Raw genomic sequence first — 15543 nt, 5'->3', positions numbered from 1 at the left:
CATCAGGAAATAGGCATTTGGGGTAGCCCATTGTAGCCTCTTTGCTGACCTTCACTGTGGGACTGGTCAGCCATCGGAATGAGATTTTCAAAGCCACCAAAGGCTTTTGGATGTGCAGTTCCCATTATGTGTGATGGAAATTGTGCCTCCAAATCCCTTAGGCAACTCTGAAAATCTCAGCCTGGGGTTCCCAGTTCCACTGAAGTCACAGGGTTACTGGAGTTCTCACTCAGGGCCTGATTCTGCAATCCCTATGGGGCCTGATTCCCCACTGTTCTACTCCAGTGCTAAGTCTATATGACTTCACTGAACATTGATGGAGTTACACAGCACAAAGTGGAATAAACCAGTGGTAATTCAGGCACATTAGGTAGTGACTTAACACTGCGATTTTCAAAGGGGTTTAAAGGAATTAGATGATGAACCCCATTAACTTTTGATGGGAATTGGACTCCTGACTCCCTTTGGCCCCTTTGAAAATCCAAACTTCAGTAAAAAATACTCCCATAGATTTAAATAGCACTTCGGAGAGCAAGGCCCTAGTCCTGCATTTTAACTTCCATGGGGCGCCATGCAGGAGCAGGATGCAGCAGAGCAGCTCATGAGATCTAACACACTCCCCAGTCTGAATAAGGGTTGTAGAAAATAGGTCGTCATTCTGAGCTGAGTCCTTATTCCAGCACAACGTTGACTTTCATGAGCATTGAGGGAGTCAAACATCTTATGATGAGTTCTCATTAGTTTTGAACCTCAATTAGTAGAGTCACAGTGAATCAAAGTAGGTTTTTTTAATTAGCAATATGTAAAAAGTCATGGCAACAATAGATCAGTCATTCTAATTTCCTACACATGGGTTAAGGAGGTACTTTCAGTTTAAATGGTGCTTTGTGTGAGCACCTTTAACTGGTTGGAGGTATTTTTGATCAACAATGTCTATAGGATTTTTTGAATTCATGAGATAATATATGCTAACCTAATTCTCTGCAGTAGAGCTGGCCACAAAATTTCCAACCAAAAAATTTGCAAAGGAAAATAGGGTTTAATCAAAAAGTATTTTACTTTTTTTTTTCCCCCAGGAGAAAAATATTGTGTTGAAAGTCTAGAAAAGAAACAATTTCAGTGAAAATGAAATATTTCTGCAAATAAAATAATCTCAACACTTGTTGGTGTTTCTGAAATTATTTGTTTCAAAACTGTGGGATTTTCTGCACTTCCTGTCTTTTTTCCAACTTGCAAAAGTTACCTAAGTAAGTTGAGCACATAAATAGCACTTTCACTTTTCCCAACTGGAAATTTTTGGGAAATGGTAAGAAAGTGTGAGAAGGAGGGTGACAAAAAATCTTTCCCACGTTTTCAAAATTTCCCATACTGTAATTTCCTGGTGGAATTTGTCAATGGGAATTTTTCCTGTAAAAATTGTCATGGCAAAAATCCTAGTTTTCCAACTAGATGTAATAATCACAGATGTAGATCCTAGTGTACATTGTCCTTTGACTTCAGTAGAGTTCCACTGTCTTACACCACAGTGCTTCATGTCTGCTTGTCAAAGCGATGTTTTTGCTTTAACATAAGGTCCAAAATTCTACCTATTGGCACACAACTTCAATTTGTTTGTAATTTTGTTTTTTAAAACATCAAAAATAAAGACAATGATATGGCTTGACTTCCTTCTGTATTTTAAATGGAGCTTATTTTGCAAATAATTACATCCATTGACAGCTCTCACATCTATTTCTACAGACATTAGTGAATGAAACTTTCCAAGCTCCTCTGATGTACACAATGGATCTGGTAAGAAAATGAGGGTGGAAAATCACTAAAATGTTAATGATTTCCACCCTCACCCTGTTTCTAATCCAAACCTTATTTGACCAATATTTTCCAACCATCTCTATTACACCTTAGTGTAATGCAAAGATGTGACTATGAAGAACATTCTAGACCTGGATAATTAACTGAGTCAGACAAACCAGATTATTAGGGCTGGTCAAAAATTTTCCATCAAAACTTTTTTCAGAGAATTGGGAGTTTGATTAAATGAAATTTTTCATGGAAAGTATATGCTTCCCTTGCAAATTATTGATTTTTCATCAGAAACTGAAACGCCCAAAACAAAAAAACAAATTTTGGAGGGTGGTCGTTTTTGTCTGAAAATGTTTTAGTTTTTGGCCAAAAATTGTTCAGTTTTCAGCTGAAATATTTTAGATTTTGATTGTTGAAAATAATTAGCTTGGGCGGTATCCATTTTTTTTTTGACAAAAACTCAAAATTTTCCCTGGGGAAAAAAACAAAAACATGTTCCGACCCGCTGTATAGATTTTTTGTTTGTCAAAACCTGTTGTGACATACTGAGTAATGAGAGGTTGATATTGGGTGATTGTTCTGTATTTCCAAAGTCCCATATATAATATTCCATTATTTTGTTCTATCATTCCATCCTTTGCACGCAGAAGGCTGAGATTTTTCAGAGGCCCCTAAAAAATTTTGATGCCTCAATTCCCATCAGTTTTGAGAACTGGGCTTCTAAATTCTTTAGGCAGCTTCAAGAATTTCAATCATTGACTTCTCCACATTTATGCCGGTATTGCTGAGTCCACAGTTAAAGTGGAACACCTTTTGTGTGTAGAAAAGGCCTTCTCCACATAGGGATTTGCAGCCATTTAACTGAATCAGAATTTGTCTACATGGAGAGTTGCACTGGATTGGAAATTCAATCTGATTTATTTCAAGCAATGCAAACCCCATTTGTCGACACTCTTATTTTCTTTTAAGAGTGGCTTGTTTTGGTTTAGTTTAAGTCAATTAGGAACAAATTTAAGCTAAAAAAATGAAAAGTGTTCAGAAAAGAGCTATGAGACTATTTAAAGGTCCAGAAAACCTGCCTTAGAGTGAGAGATTTAAGAAGCTCCATGTATTTAGTTTATCCAAGAGAAGGTTAAGAGTAGAGCTGGTCAGGAATTTTTCTGAAAAAGTTTTTTCCGGTCGTAAAATGCCGACTCGTCAAAATCAAAACTTTTCACTGAAACGTATCAGTTCTGATGATAATGTTTCTCACACTGCAAACAAGAACCTAGAGTAGCCAATGGTGGTTAGGGCCATCACAAGGGATGTTGGTGATGCTGGTTCAAGTTCTTACCATAAGGAATTTTTTTTTTAACAATGAGCACAATTAATTATTGGAACAACTTATCTAGAGATGTGGTGAATTCTCCATAGCTTGGAGTCTTTAAATCAAGACTGATTTCTTGTCTCTCTAAAAGATATGTTCTAGCTCATACAAAATTGATACAGGAATCACTAGTTCTTTGCCCTGTGTTCTTCAGGAGGTCAGAGTTGATTTACTAATGGGCCCTTCTGGCCTTACAATCTATGAATTTATGAATAAGCCACTCATAGCCTGCAATAAGTGTGTCCACACTGGGGTTTGCACCAGTTAAACTAAACTGGTTTAATTAAAATGGTGCACATTTGTGTGTAGAGAAGGCCTCAGTTTAAAAACTGCAATTTAAGTTAAACCCAGTGCTATTTCTGTGTGTGGAAAAGGCTTGGAAAAGAGACAAAGAGAACATGTGAGTTCTTAAAAAACATTTGACGTCAATACAACGAGGAATGATTCTTTCCAGATCTCATGAGATATAAAGATGATTTAATGAGCCCATCTGAGATCCAAAGCTCTGAGCGATTCAGGGTCTCTGTCCTCAAATGTCATGATTTCAAGTATAAAGAGCAAACCCTGAAAACCACACATGTTGTCATAACATGATTCATCTGCACATCAGAGTGTCAGACTTCTATCTCTCCCACAGGAGAGACAACTGTTTGGTAACAGTAGCCTCCAGTAGGGCTGGAATACATTTTAATTCTTGTACCTGGAACTAGCTCTGATTTCAATTGGATCTATTTGTTCAATGGAATTAGATCTCATAAAAGATTGGTTACTGGTATTCATACCTGAATTGTTCTCCTTTTTATCTATTTTTCTATCTTTGAATAAAATAGGAGAGGAAAGTGACTCAATGATGCCAAAACCCTGAAACCTGCATGGGATTGATCAGGTAAGTGCATGTTATTTATATTATATTGCACTATGTGAGATATGCAAGAAGGAAATTATTGCAAAAGTGACAATATTAAAATGTTGCCATTTTCTGAAGTGGCCTAGAATTTGGGGTTCCTTGCATTTTGTGTGCCCAACTTTAGACCAGTGTCAAGGTGGAGTAACTCCATTGGCTTCTTTCTAGAATCTGACCTGAAATTGTCTAATCGAGGAACCAATGCAAAATATGAATCTATAGACGATTTACTGAATTATAATGGACTCTAATTCTGATCTTAATTTCACCAGTTTTACATTAGTATAACTTCATTTTTCATCACGTCAACACCTTCCTCTCTGACCTCCTAGACACACACACTGACCCCCTTCAGGCCCCACAAAATGCTGCTGCTAACTCCTCTTTCTTTCGCATCACTTTGATCATGTAATTCCCTTTTTAATCCTTCTGTTGGCTTTCCAACCAATATTGTATCACATTTAAGCTTCTCGTCACTATCTTCAAAGCTCTACACAGCTCTGCCTCTCCTTACTGATCTTCTCTTTGTCAAGCCTCCCGCCCCCTCCACTAATGCATCCAGCCTCACTCTCCCTCTTGTCAGATTCTCACCCAGTCACCTCCATGCCATCTTCCATGCAGCCACCTATTCATAGTCCAGCCTCCCTGAGCTATTCCTACCCTCTCCACCAGGGCCGGCTCTGGCTTTTTTGCCGCCCCAGGCAAAAAAGCCTCCGGCCGCCCCACCGCGCGGCAGGACTGGGTGAGCCCCGGGGGGAGGGCGGCCGGAGCCCCGGCCGGGGCTCCGCTCTCCCCGGCGGCCGGGGGGAGGGCGCCGGGGGGAAGGGCGGCCGGAGCCCTGGGAGGAGGGCGGAGTGCCCGGCCGGGGCTCCGCTCTCCCCGGCGGCCAGAGCGCCGGGGGGAGGGCGGCGAGCCTGGCCGTGGCCCCGCTTTCCCCAGCGGCCGGAGCCGGAGCGCCGCGCCGCCCCCCTCCAGGTGCCGCCCCAAGCACAAGCTTGGTGGGCTGGTGCCTGGAGCCGGCCCTGCTCTCCACGTGTGAGTCCCTCTTAAACACCCAGTCCTGCCACTCTGTTTTTGCTGAATCTTGCTGATATAGCTACATAAATGAGTGTAAATTGTATATATGTTGTCTCTGGTTATTCCCCTTCACCTGACCTCTGTCTACTTGTCTGTCCTTAAATTGGGAGCTCCTCGAAGCAGAGATTGTCCTTTTTAAGTATTTGGAAAGTGCCTGATACATAGTGGAAAATATTCTTCTTAGGAGAAGGAATTGTATAATATTATATATTATCATATATAGTTCATATTCCAATTGTTATAGTAATTAGTATAACAACAATGAACTTCAAAAGAGTTACACCTGTGGTTAGATCCTCAGCTGGTGTAGATCAGCATAACTCCATTGACTTCACAAGAACTATACTGATTTATACCAGCTATGGACCCACCCCTGCTATCTAATCTAACTATCTGTCTGTCTGTCTGTCAGTCATACCACAGCCTTCAATATCTGTGCTGCTATGTTGGTGTGAGATCAAAATCTGGCCCAGAACACTTTATCTTAAACTATATTTTCTAGAGAAAAGTAGTCCAGTCCTACTTATGCAGAAGTCAATGGGAGTTTTGTAATGGACATGAGTGGGAACAGTATAGAGTCCAAATATTGGTTAATTACAGAGAATAAGAATGTCTGTCTCCGGTACATGTTGATTTAAGTTGCTGGGGGGAGGATGGGCAGAAATCTGTCAATCTTGGGATAACATTAAATAGAACAAGATTCCTTCAGTCCTGGGAGCAGCTCCTCACAGCTGTGTTCTTACCAGTAATTTCCATTTTATCTACATTGCCTAGCTATTAGGGCCCCGATTCTCCACTGCCTTGCACTTTGTGTCATCATTAACCTTCGCACAAAGAGAGTGTACAAAATAATTGATGACGGCTGTTATTTCCAAGGCGCCTATCTACACCTCTAGGCGCTTAAATACCTTTGAAAATCTGGCCTTTCGGTTCTTTTGAGCATTTCACCGACTCTCTAGACACCTGAGGATAACACAAACTTCAATTACAATCATCTCTGATCCATCTGTATTTTTTCTCCTATTTAGAGTCCACATCATCCCTCCACCAGCGCTGGACACTGCTCCTCAGTCTCACCCAGAACAGATTTTCCACCAAGTAGCTTCTAATTGAGAGATAAGTGTTGATAGAGGTATGTTTGACTGGAGTGTTTTGGGAAGGGTTTTTTAGAGGAAACTAAGAGAGTTAGGCATCCAAATCCCACTGGTCTGGGCACCTGAATTCCTTAGGCTGAATTTCTCCAGCTTCCCCACTGGCTTATTTCTTTTTTATTTTATTTTAAAGAAAATTATCAGAAACTAAGTGTTACATGCAGAGCACTTGCGGCAATGGAAAGGGGCAGGAAGAGCTAAAATAATTTGTTCTTGTGATTTTCATACATTCCTAGATTTTTAAGGCCAGCTGGGTGTGTGATGATTGTCTAGTCGGACCTCCTCCGTCGCACAAATCTGGTGTAAAACTGTGCGGCTCCAGTTACAGTACAATGGAGCTGTGGTGATTTTCACCAGCTCAGGGTCTTGTCCTGTGTTTAATGCTGATGTTTCACTATTCTTTCTTTTTTTATTTATTTATTTTGATTGGCACAAAAATAAGAAGTCCTGGGCGCCCTGACACAAAGCTGTGCCATGCAGCCCACCATCCTCAGCCATGAAATTTGGAGTAGCTCTTGGATGTAGCTCTGGATTCTTCACCCATCTTCCCAAAGCTATAGGGAGCAAGGGATCAGATCAAAGGTTTTGATAAAAAAATTCTCTTTGCCTCCTTCTGTCCAATTCTTAACCCCAACATCTCAACTGGAAAGCCATTTGGAATCACTCTTTCTGTCACCTCTTTCGCTCTTCTGATACTTCTTAAGTTTAAACCTGCCCCCTCCCCCCCAAACTTGGGTGGGCTCTACCCCAGAGGCTCTGAAATGCTAAAAGCAGTAACAATTTCAATTCGGTGAGTCTTCATCAGCATGGAACAGAGCCTCATCTTTCTCGCTTCATTTGTGGTGTGAAAAGGGGTCATTTTAAAACAGTTCCTTTTCAGAGCTGAACTAAATTTAGTTACTAAGGGCCAGGTTTTTTAATGTTTTTAGGCTAGATGCAGATAGATGCCTACTGAGATTTTCAAAAGCACCTAGGCACCTAACTCCCATTGATTCCAATGGGAATAGGCACTTAAACTGCTTAGGTGCTGTTGCCAATCTCACTAGGCAACTATCTGCATCTTTAGATGCCTAAATACCTTTTGGAAATCTGGCCCCAATTTTTGTATTTAAGATAAGGAGAATTGTTGATAGTTCAAATTATATTCTTACATAAATATTCAGAGAAGCTAGCAACTAATAAGAAGGTCTGGGGAACCAGCAAAACTGAGACAGTATAGATTGTAATACTCAGTGAGTTACAGGTGGGATTTTTGTAGTTTAATGGGAGTTGCATGCCAAACTCCCATATGCCCACAGCAAGTAAACATAAAGAAGGGAATATTCAAAGCACCCTAATAGACTCGGATGCTCAGTTCCCATTAAAATTAATGGGAATTTGGCATCCTAATCCCCTAAGCAGCTTTGGAAAATCCCATCCAATGTTTTTGTGACAATTACATGAGCGATTGTTCCTATCATTTCATTCCATTTGGTCCATCTTTTCTTGAATACCTCCATGATTAATCTAATTCAGGCAGTAAGACATCCCATTTCTCTCAATTCGTTGGTGGTGGTCAATCTTCTTTCAGTAGATGGTGTTTGGTTTTGCAACCATAGGGATGAAAGCCATTTATTGACATAGGACTGCATTTTAAAGGCTGGGTCTAGTCCCAGAATCTTTCTGGTTTATTGTCTGTCTGTGCTTGATTTATGTGCTGTGCTTTCCCTAGAAACCATGCACATGACAGATGTCGAGAGGGGAAATCAAAGTGACATTACAGAATTCATCCTCTGCAGGTTCAGGAACCTCTACCCATTCCAGACGGGTCCCTTTGTGCTGGTTCTCCTAACATACATCACCACCATGGCTGGGAACACCCTGATCATTGTCACTATTCTGGTTGACAAGGGCCTCCACACCCCCATGTATTTCTTCCTGGGAAACTTGTCCTTCTTGGATATCTGGTACACGTCCAACATAGTCCCCAAAATGCTGCAAGGTTTCTTGGCTGAGAAGGGCGTGGTGATCTCCTTCAGTGGCTGTGTCACGCAGCTTTATATCTTTGGCTCCCAGGCTGCCACAGAGATCTTGCTGCTAACGGTGATGGCTTACGATCGCTACTTAGCGATATGCAACCCTCTGCGTTACATGACCCTCATGAACTGGAGGGTGTGCATTAAGCTGGCATCCTGCTCTTGGCTGGGTGGCTTCCTCTTCAACCCAGTGCTAGTTGCCTGGATTTACAGGCTACGTTTCTGCGGCCCTAATGAAATCGACCATTTCTTCTGTGATTTCATGCCCCTGGTAAAACTGTCATGCAGTGACACCCATCTGATCACTTTAGCATCATTCCTGCTAGCAGCTACAGCCACCCTGATCCCCTTCTTGCTAACCCTGACATCCTATGCATTCATCATAGCAGCGATAGTAAAAAACCCTTCCAGCACCGGAAGGCAGAAGGCCTTCTCCACCTGCACCTCTCACCTTACTGTGGTCAGCACTTTCTATGGGGCTCTGGCCATGGTCTACATTGTGCCAAAAGCCAACTCAGCCGTAAACCTAAACAAAATATTCTCCCTGCTCTACAGCCTTGTCACCCCATTGCTCAACCCTCTGGTCTACTCCCTGAGAAACAAGGACGTGAATGACGCCCTGAGGACCATGGCCGCTAGACTGATGGATTTTCGAAGGAGATAAAGTAAAAAAGGGAGCGTGGGGGACTTTAAAATGAAAAATACTGGGCCACATTCCCAGATGGTGTAAACTGACATAACTTCATTTGAATCAGTGGAGCTGTGCAAGTTTGTACAGGCAGTCCTCGACTTTATGACATTTGACTTAAGACAAATGGCACTTACGACATTTATAAATTGAAGTATAAAATCAACTTTACGACGCTGGTTTTGACTTTATGATGCTCCCCCATTCATAACATGTATGTATGGGAAAATTGGTTCAGAGTTATGACGTTTTGACTTAAGACGTGATTTTCAGGAACCAATTGTGTCTTAAATCCGAGGACTGCCTGTACTAGCTACAGATCTGGTCCATGCCCCACCCCGCCAGATTTAACAGACAAGGGAATCCCATGTTGTACTCCCAGCTGATCAGGATGAATATCATAAACCATTTCCCAGAAACATTTTCTCAAAAATTGAACTGAGTTCACATCCAGACCTGCCTGAATAAAGATTAATTTGGAATTAATTATTGTTGTTGTTTTTCTTTATTATTAAGGTAGCTAACAAAGATTGTAGTCAGAACTGGGGCCTAGTTCTGCCAAGTATTATCCACAGTCCCTGCCCCCAAAGAGCATAGAATCAAAAAAGACTTCAGTTTGCCCACAAACAGCTGGCTGGATGGACAGAAGAGTGGTTAGCATCCTACTTTCAGAGGTGGGAAACCCAGATTCAATGTATTGCTCTGCCACGGACTTTGTGTGTGACCTTGGGGAAATTGCTTTGTCTCTGTGGGCCAGATTTTTGAAGGTGTTTAGGTCCCTACACTGCTTAGATGCTTTTTTAAATCCCACCAGGAGCTAGAGTCACAAAGAGACTTAGGCACCTAACTGCCACCTTAGGTGCCTAAATCCCAGAATAAGGCCCCTCTGGGATTCAGCCGCCAAACCCTATGGAAACTTAAACTTGCTCAGTGCTCAAAGCTTGCCTACTACTTTGGAAAATAATGAAAATGTCATTGGGCTATAGAGAGAAAGAAAGCACAAGCACAAGAATGGCTCTAGTCTAGTGGGTAGAGCACTCCCGGGGAGGTGGGAGACCCAGGATCCAGTCCCCCTGCTCCACTGCATTTTTTTATTATTTAGCCACAGTGGAACCACTTCACCTGGAGAGACAAAGGGGTCTTGTATTGGAATATGCTGTAGCCCAGTGGTTGGGGCACTCACCTGAGAAGAGGCAAATCCCTTCTCCCCTTCAGTTAAAGGGGGGGACTTTGAACCTGGGGTTTCCCACAACCCAGATGAGTGCCCTAACCACTGGGCTAAAAGTGATGAGAGAGCTCCTCCTCTGCATACAGGGCCCACTTGGCATGCTCTGAGAGTGTTTATCAGACCGGGCCCCACAAGCAAATTCAGCAGAGGAACGTCTCTCTTCCCACACTGCACACGGGCTTAGGCGTCCAGACACCTAGAGTGGAGCAGCAGGTTACATGCTCAGAGACAGAAACATCGGCACGTAGGGAACGTTCACTGCAAAAATTTAGGTGCCGACTCCAAGCGACACCTACAGGGTTTGGCGGCAGCTGAGTGGGAGGGTTGTGAATTGCAGTGGGGCCTGATTCTGGGATTTAGGCACCCAAAGTCCTTTGGTGAATCTAGCTCTAGCTGTAGAACTGGTTGATGTTACCTCTTCTTTGGGGCAAGGGAAGAGCCAGGGACTCTCAGGGACAAAATCTGTCTCCTGGCCTGCTCCAGTATAAACCTCTCATCTTTGCCATCTTTTCATGCATAATTTGGGACCTTACAATCCCCTATCCCCATCCTCTGCCACCCTAGATTGCCCGGCAAGTTAAGCATGTGCACAAGCACTGTACTGAATTGGGCTCTAAATTGCTAGGAGTCTCCTTGGGGCAGCTACCATTTTGTGCTTACTTCTAAAACAAACTGTTACCGATGAGCTACACACACTGTGCTCTCTGTCGTGGAGACTTTATTTATGTTTCTTCTTCTGTTCTGTTTGCCTTTAATATAAAATAAAAAGTCATTGAGACTGAGGCTGAGATTTTCAAAGATGTCTAAGGCCTGGTCTACACTACAATTTTAGGTCGAATTTAGCGGCGTTACCTCAATTTAACCCTGGACCCGTCCACACGACGAAGCCCTTTTTTCGAATTAAAGGGCTCTTTAAATCGATTTCTTTACTCCACCTCCGACGAGGGGATTAGCGCTGAAATCGGCCTTGCCGGGTTGAATTTGGGGTAGTGTGGACGCAATTTGATGGTATTGGCCTCCGGGAGCTATCCCAGAGTGCTCCATTGTGACCGCTCTGGACCGCGCTCTCAACTCAGATGCACTAGCCAGGTAGACAGGAAAAGGCCCGCGAACTTTTGAATCTCATTTCCTGTTTGGCCAGCGTGGCAAGGTGCAGGTGAGTGCAGATCTCATCAGCAGAGGTGACCATGATGGAGTCCCAGGATCGCAAAAGAGCTCCAGCATGGACCGAACGGGAGGTACGGGATCTGATCGCCGTATGGGGAGATGAATCCGTGCTAGCTGAACTCTGTTCCAGTAAACGAAATGCCAAAACATTAGAAAAAGTCTCAAAGGGCATGAAGGTCAGAGGCCATAACAGTGATGCAAAGCAGTGACACGTGAAAATTAAGGAGCTAGGGCAAGCCTACCAAAAACAAGAGAGGCAAACGGCCGCTCCGGGTCAAAGCCCCGAACATGCTGCTTCTATGATGAGCTGCATGCCATGCTAGGGGGTGCAGCCACCACTACCCCAACCCTGTGCTTTGACTCCATCAATGGAGAAGAACGGAACACGGAAGCAGGTTTTGGGGATGAGGAAGATGATGAGGAAGAGATTGAAGATAGCTCACAGCAAGGAAGCGGAGAAATGGTTTCCCCAACAGCCAGGATATGTTTTTCACCCTGGACCTGGAGCCAATAACCCCCGAACCCACCCAAGGTGGGCTCCCGGACCCTGAAGGCGGAGAAGGGACCTCTGGTGAGTGTACCTTTGTAAATGTTACACATGGTTTAAAAACAAGCGTGATTAATGATTAATTTTCCCTGGCATTCGCGGCCAGTACAGCTACTGGAAAAGTCTGTTAACATGTCTGGGGATGGAGCGGAAATCCTCCAGGGACATCTCCATAAAGCTCTCCTGGATGTACTCCCAAAGCCTTTGCAAAAGGTTTCTGGGGAGGGTGGCCTTATTCCGTCCGCCATGGTTGGATACTTTACCACGCCAGGCCAGTAGTATGTAGTCTGGAATCATTGCATAACAAAGCATGGCAGCATATGGTCCCGGTGTTTGCTGGCATTCAAACAACATCCGTTCCTTATCTCTCTGTGTTATCCTTAGGAGAATGATATCATTCATGGTCACCTGGTTGAAATAGGGTGATTTTATTAAGGGGACATTCAGAAGTGCCCATTCCTGCTCGGCTGTTTGGCTGTGGCTGAACAGAAAAGTTCCCCGCTGTTAGCCACACGGTGGGGGGAGGGGTGAAGCGATCATCCCAGAGAATTGGGGGTGTGTGTGTGGGGGGGTTATTTGGGTTTGTGCTGCATGCTAACCCGCAAACTGCAGCCCCTCCTTTTAAATTGCCAACCCATTTTAAATGGCCAACCCAACGGCCGCTTGGTATGGGAAATGAGGGCGCTGCTGTTTGAAACCATTCCCACATGTTATGAAGGTTAAAGAAACCAAAAGACTGTGGCTTACCATGGCTGCCTGCAAGCCAAATTCTGTTGCCTGGCACTGTGTGAGTGATCTCTCACACCAAACTGGCAGGCCGTCAATATAAGAGGCAAAATGCGACCTTGTAACGAAAGCACATGTGCTATGTAATCTGAACAGCAAGGTTTAACGTGAGTCTACCCATTGTTCTCTAAAATGTGCTTTTTAAACTACCACTCTCCCTTTTCTTCCACCAGCTGCAAATGTTTCTCCTTTGCAGAGGCTAGCGAAGATTAGAAGGCGAAAAAAACACACTCGGGATGAAATGTTCTCTGAGCTCCTGCTGTCCTCCCACACTGACAGAGCACAGCAGAATGCGTGGAGGCAGACAATGTCAGAGTGCAGGAAAGCACAATATGAACATGAGGAGAGGTGGCAGGCTGAAGAGAGTAAGTGGCGGGCTGAAGATGATAGGTGGTGTCAGCTTGCTGACAGAAGGCAGGAGTCAATGCTCAGGGTGCTGGAGGATCAAACTCATATGCTCCAGCATATGGTTGAGCTGCAGGAAAGGCAGCAGGAGCACAGAGCGCTGCTACAGCCCCTGTGTAACCAACAGCCCTCCTCCCCAAGTTCCATTGCCTCCTCACCCAGATGCCCAAGAACGCGGTGGGGGGGACTCCGGCCACCCAGCCACTCCATCCCAGAGGATTGCCCAAGCAACAGAAAGCTGGCCTTCAATAAGTTTTAAAGTTTTTAAGATTTAAAGTTTAAAAGTGCAGTGTGGCCTTGTCCTTTCCTCCTCCCCCACCCCACCCGGTGCTTCCCTCCTCCCCCACCCCTCCCGGGCTACCTTGGCAGTTATCCCCCTATTTGTGTGAAGAATTAATAAAGAATGCATGAATGTGAAGCAACAATGACTTTATTGCCTCTGCAAGTGGTGATTAAAGGGGTGAGGGGAGGGTGGTTAGCTTACAGGGAAGTAGAGTGAACCAAGGGGGGGCGGTTTCCATTAAGGAGAAACAAACAAAACTTTCACACCGTAGCGTGGCCAGTCATGAAACTGGTTTTCAAAGCTTCTCTGATGCGCACCGCGCCCTCCTGTATTCTTCTAATCACCCTGGTGTCTGGCTGCGTGTAATCAGCGGCCAGGCGATTTGTCTCAACCTCCCACCCCACCATAAACCTCTCCCCCTTACTCTCACAGGTATTGTGGAGCGCACAGCAAGAAGTAATAAAAATGGGAATATTGGTATCGCTGAGGTCTATCCAAGTCAGTAAACTGTGCCAGCGTGCTTTTAAATGTCCAAATGTACATTCTACCACCATTCTGTACTTGCTCAGCCTATAGTTGAACAGCTCCTGACTACTGTCCAGGCTGCCTGTGTATGGCTTCATGAGCCATGGCATTAAGGGGTAGGCTGGGTCCCCACGGATAACTATAGGCATTTCAACGTCCCCAACGGTTATTTTCTGGTCTGGGAAGAAAGTCCCTTCCTGCAGCTTTTGAAACAGACCAGAGTTCCTGAAGACACGAGTGTCATGTACATTTCCCAGCCATCCCACGTTGATGTTGGTGAAACGTCCCTTGTGATCCACCAGTGCTTGCAGCACCATTGAAAAGTACCTCTTTCAGTTTATGTACTCTCTGGCTTGATGCTCCAGTCTCAAGATAGGGATATGGGTTCCGTCTATCGCCGCACCACAGTTAGGGAATCCCATTTCAGCAAAGCCATCCACTATGACCTGCACATTTCCCAGAGTCACTACCCTTGATATCAGCAGCTCTTTGATTGCGTTGACTACTTGCATCACAGCAGCCCCCACAGTAGATTTGTCCACTCCAAACTGATTCCTGACTGACCGGTAGCAGTCGGGCGTTGCAAGCTTCCACAGTGCTATGGCCACCCGCTTCTCAACTGTGAGGGCTGCTCTCATCTTGGTATTCTAGTGCTTCAGGGCAGGGGAAAGCAAGTCACAAAGTTCCATGGAAGTGCCCTTACGCATGCGAAAGTTTCGCAGCCACTGGGAATCGTCCCAGACCTGCAACACTATGCGGTCCCACCAGTCTGTGCTTGTTTCCCAGGCCCAAAATCGGCGTTCCACAGCATGAACCTGCCCAATTAACACCATGATGTGCACATTGCCAGGGCCCGTACTTTGTGAGAAGACTATGTCCATGTCTATGTCCTCATCACTCTCGTCACCGCGCTGCCGTCGCCTCCTCGCTTGGTTTTGCTTTGGCAGGTTCTGGTTCTGCATATACTCCAGGATAATGTGTGTGGTGTTTATAGTGCTTATAATTGCCGCGGTGATCTGAGCAGGCTCCATGATGCCAGTACTATGGCGTCTGGGCTGAAAAAAGGCACGAAACGATTGTCTGCTGTTGCTCTGATGGAGGAAGGGGCAACTGATGACATGGCTTACAGGGAATTAAAATCAACAAAGGGGGTGGCTTTGCATCAAGGAGAAACACAGATAACTGTCACACAGAATGGCCCCCTCAAGGATTGAACTCAAAACCCTGGGTTTAGCAGGCCGTTGATTTCATGGAAGGAGGGAGGGAGGGAGGGAGGAAGCAAATGAATACAAAACAAATCACGTCTATTTCTTGTTTTGATCCACTCCATCTACCTTTTACATCTTAGGCTGGCAACATACGGTGCAATACGACTGCTAGCCATCATCATCTCCTGGGTGCTCGGAAGAAGATGCTGCATTATGACTGCTAGCCATTGTCATCTCCTGGGTGCTCGGCAGAAGATGGGAATGACCTGACTGAGTCACTCCCATGTCTGCCCAGGCGCCCCTGACCGACCTCACCGAGGTCGGCTAAAAGAGCACCCAGGAATATGATGACGACGGCTACCAGTCGTAATGCACCGTCTGCTGCCAAAA

The 15543-nt window shown here is 44.6% G+C and overlaps 1 protein-coding gene across 1 annotated transcript; it reads left to right on the top strand.

Moving 5' to 3' along the window:
* Nucleotides 1–8017: 8017 nt before the first annotated feature.
* On the top strand, nucleotides 8018–8980 carry LOC112125752 (olfactory receptor 11A1-like). Its single transcript, XM_024224140.2, has one exon. It carries the CDS (start codon nucleotides 8018–8020, stop codon nucleotides 8978–8980), a length of 963 nt encoding a protein of 320 aa, XP_024079908.2.
* Nucleotides 8981–15543: the final 6563 nt, after the last annotated feature.

The sequence above is a fragment of the Terrapene carolina genome, unplaced genomic scaffold, assembly GCF_002925995.2.
Source record: "Terrapene carolina triunguis isolate 2854851 unplaced genomic scaffold, T_m_triunguis-2.0 Scaffold477, whole genome shotgun sequence".
Classification (NCBI taxonomy): domain Eukaryota; kingdom Metazoa; phylum Chordata; order Testudines; family Emydidae; genus Terrapene; species Terrapene triunguis.
The sequence above is the reverse complement of the archived record's forward strand: the minus strand, read 5'-3'. Positions and strand labels throughout refer to the sequence as shown.

Excerpts from the sequence above, each read along its gene's own strand:
- LOC112125752 (XM_024224140.2), top strand. The coding sequence starts at position 8,018 with ATGCACATGACAGATGTCGAGAGGGGAAATCAAAGTGACATTACAGAA.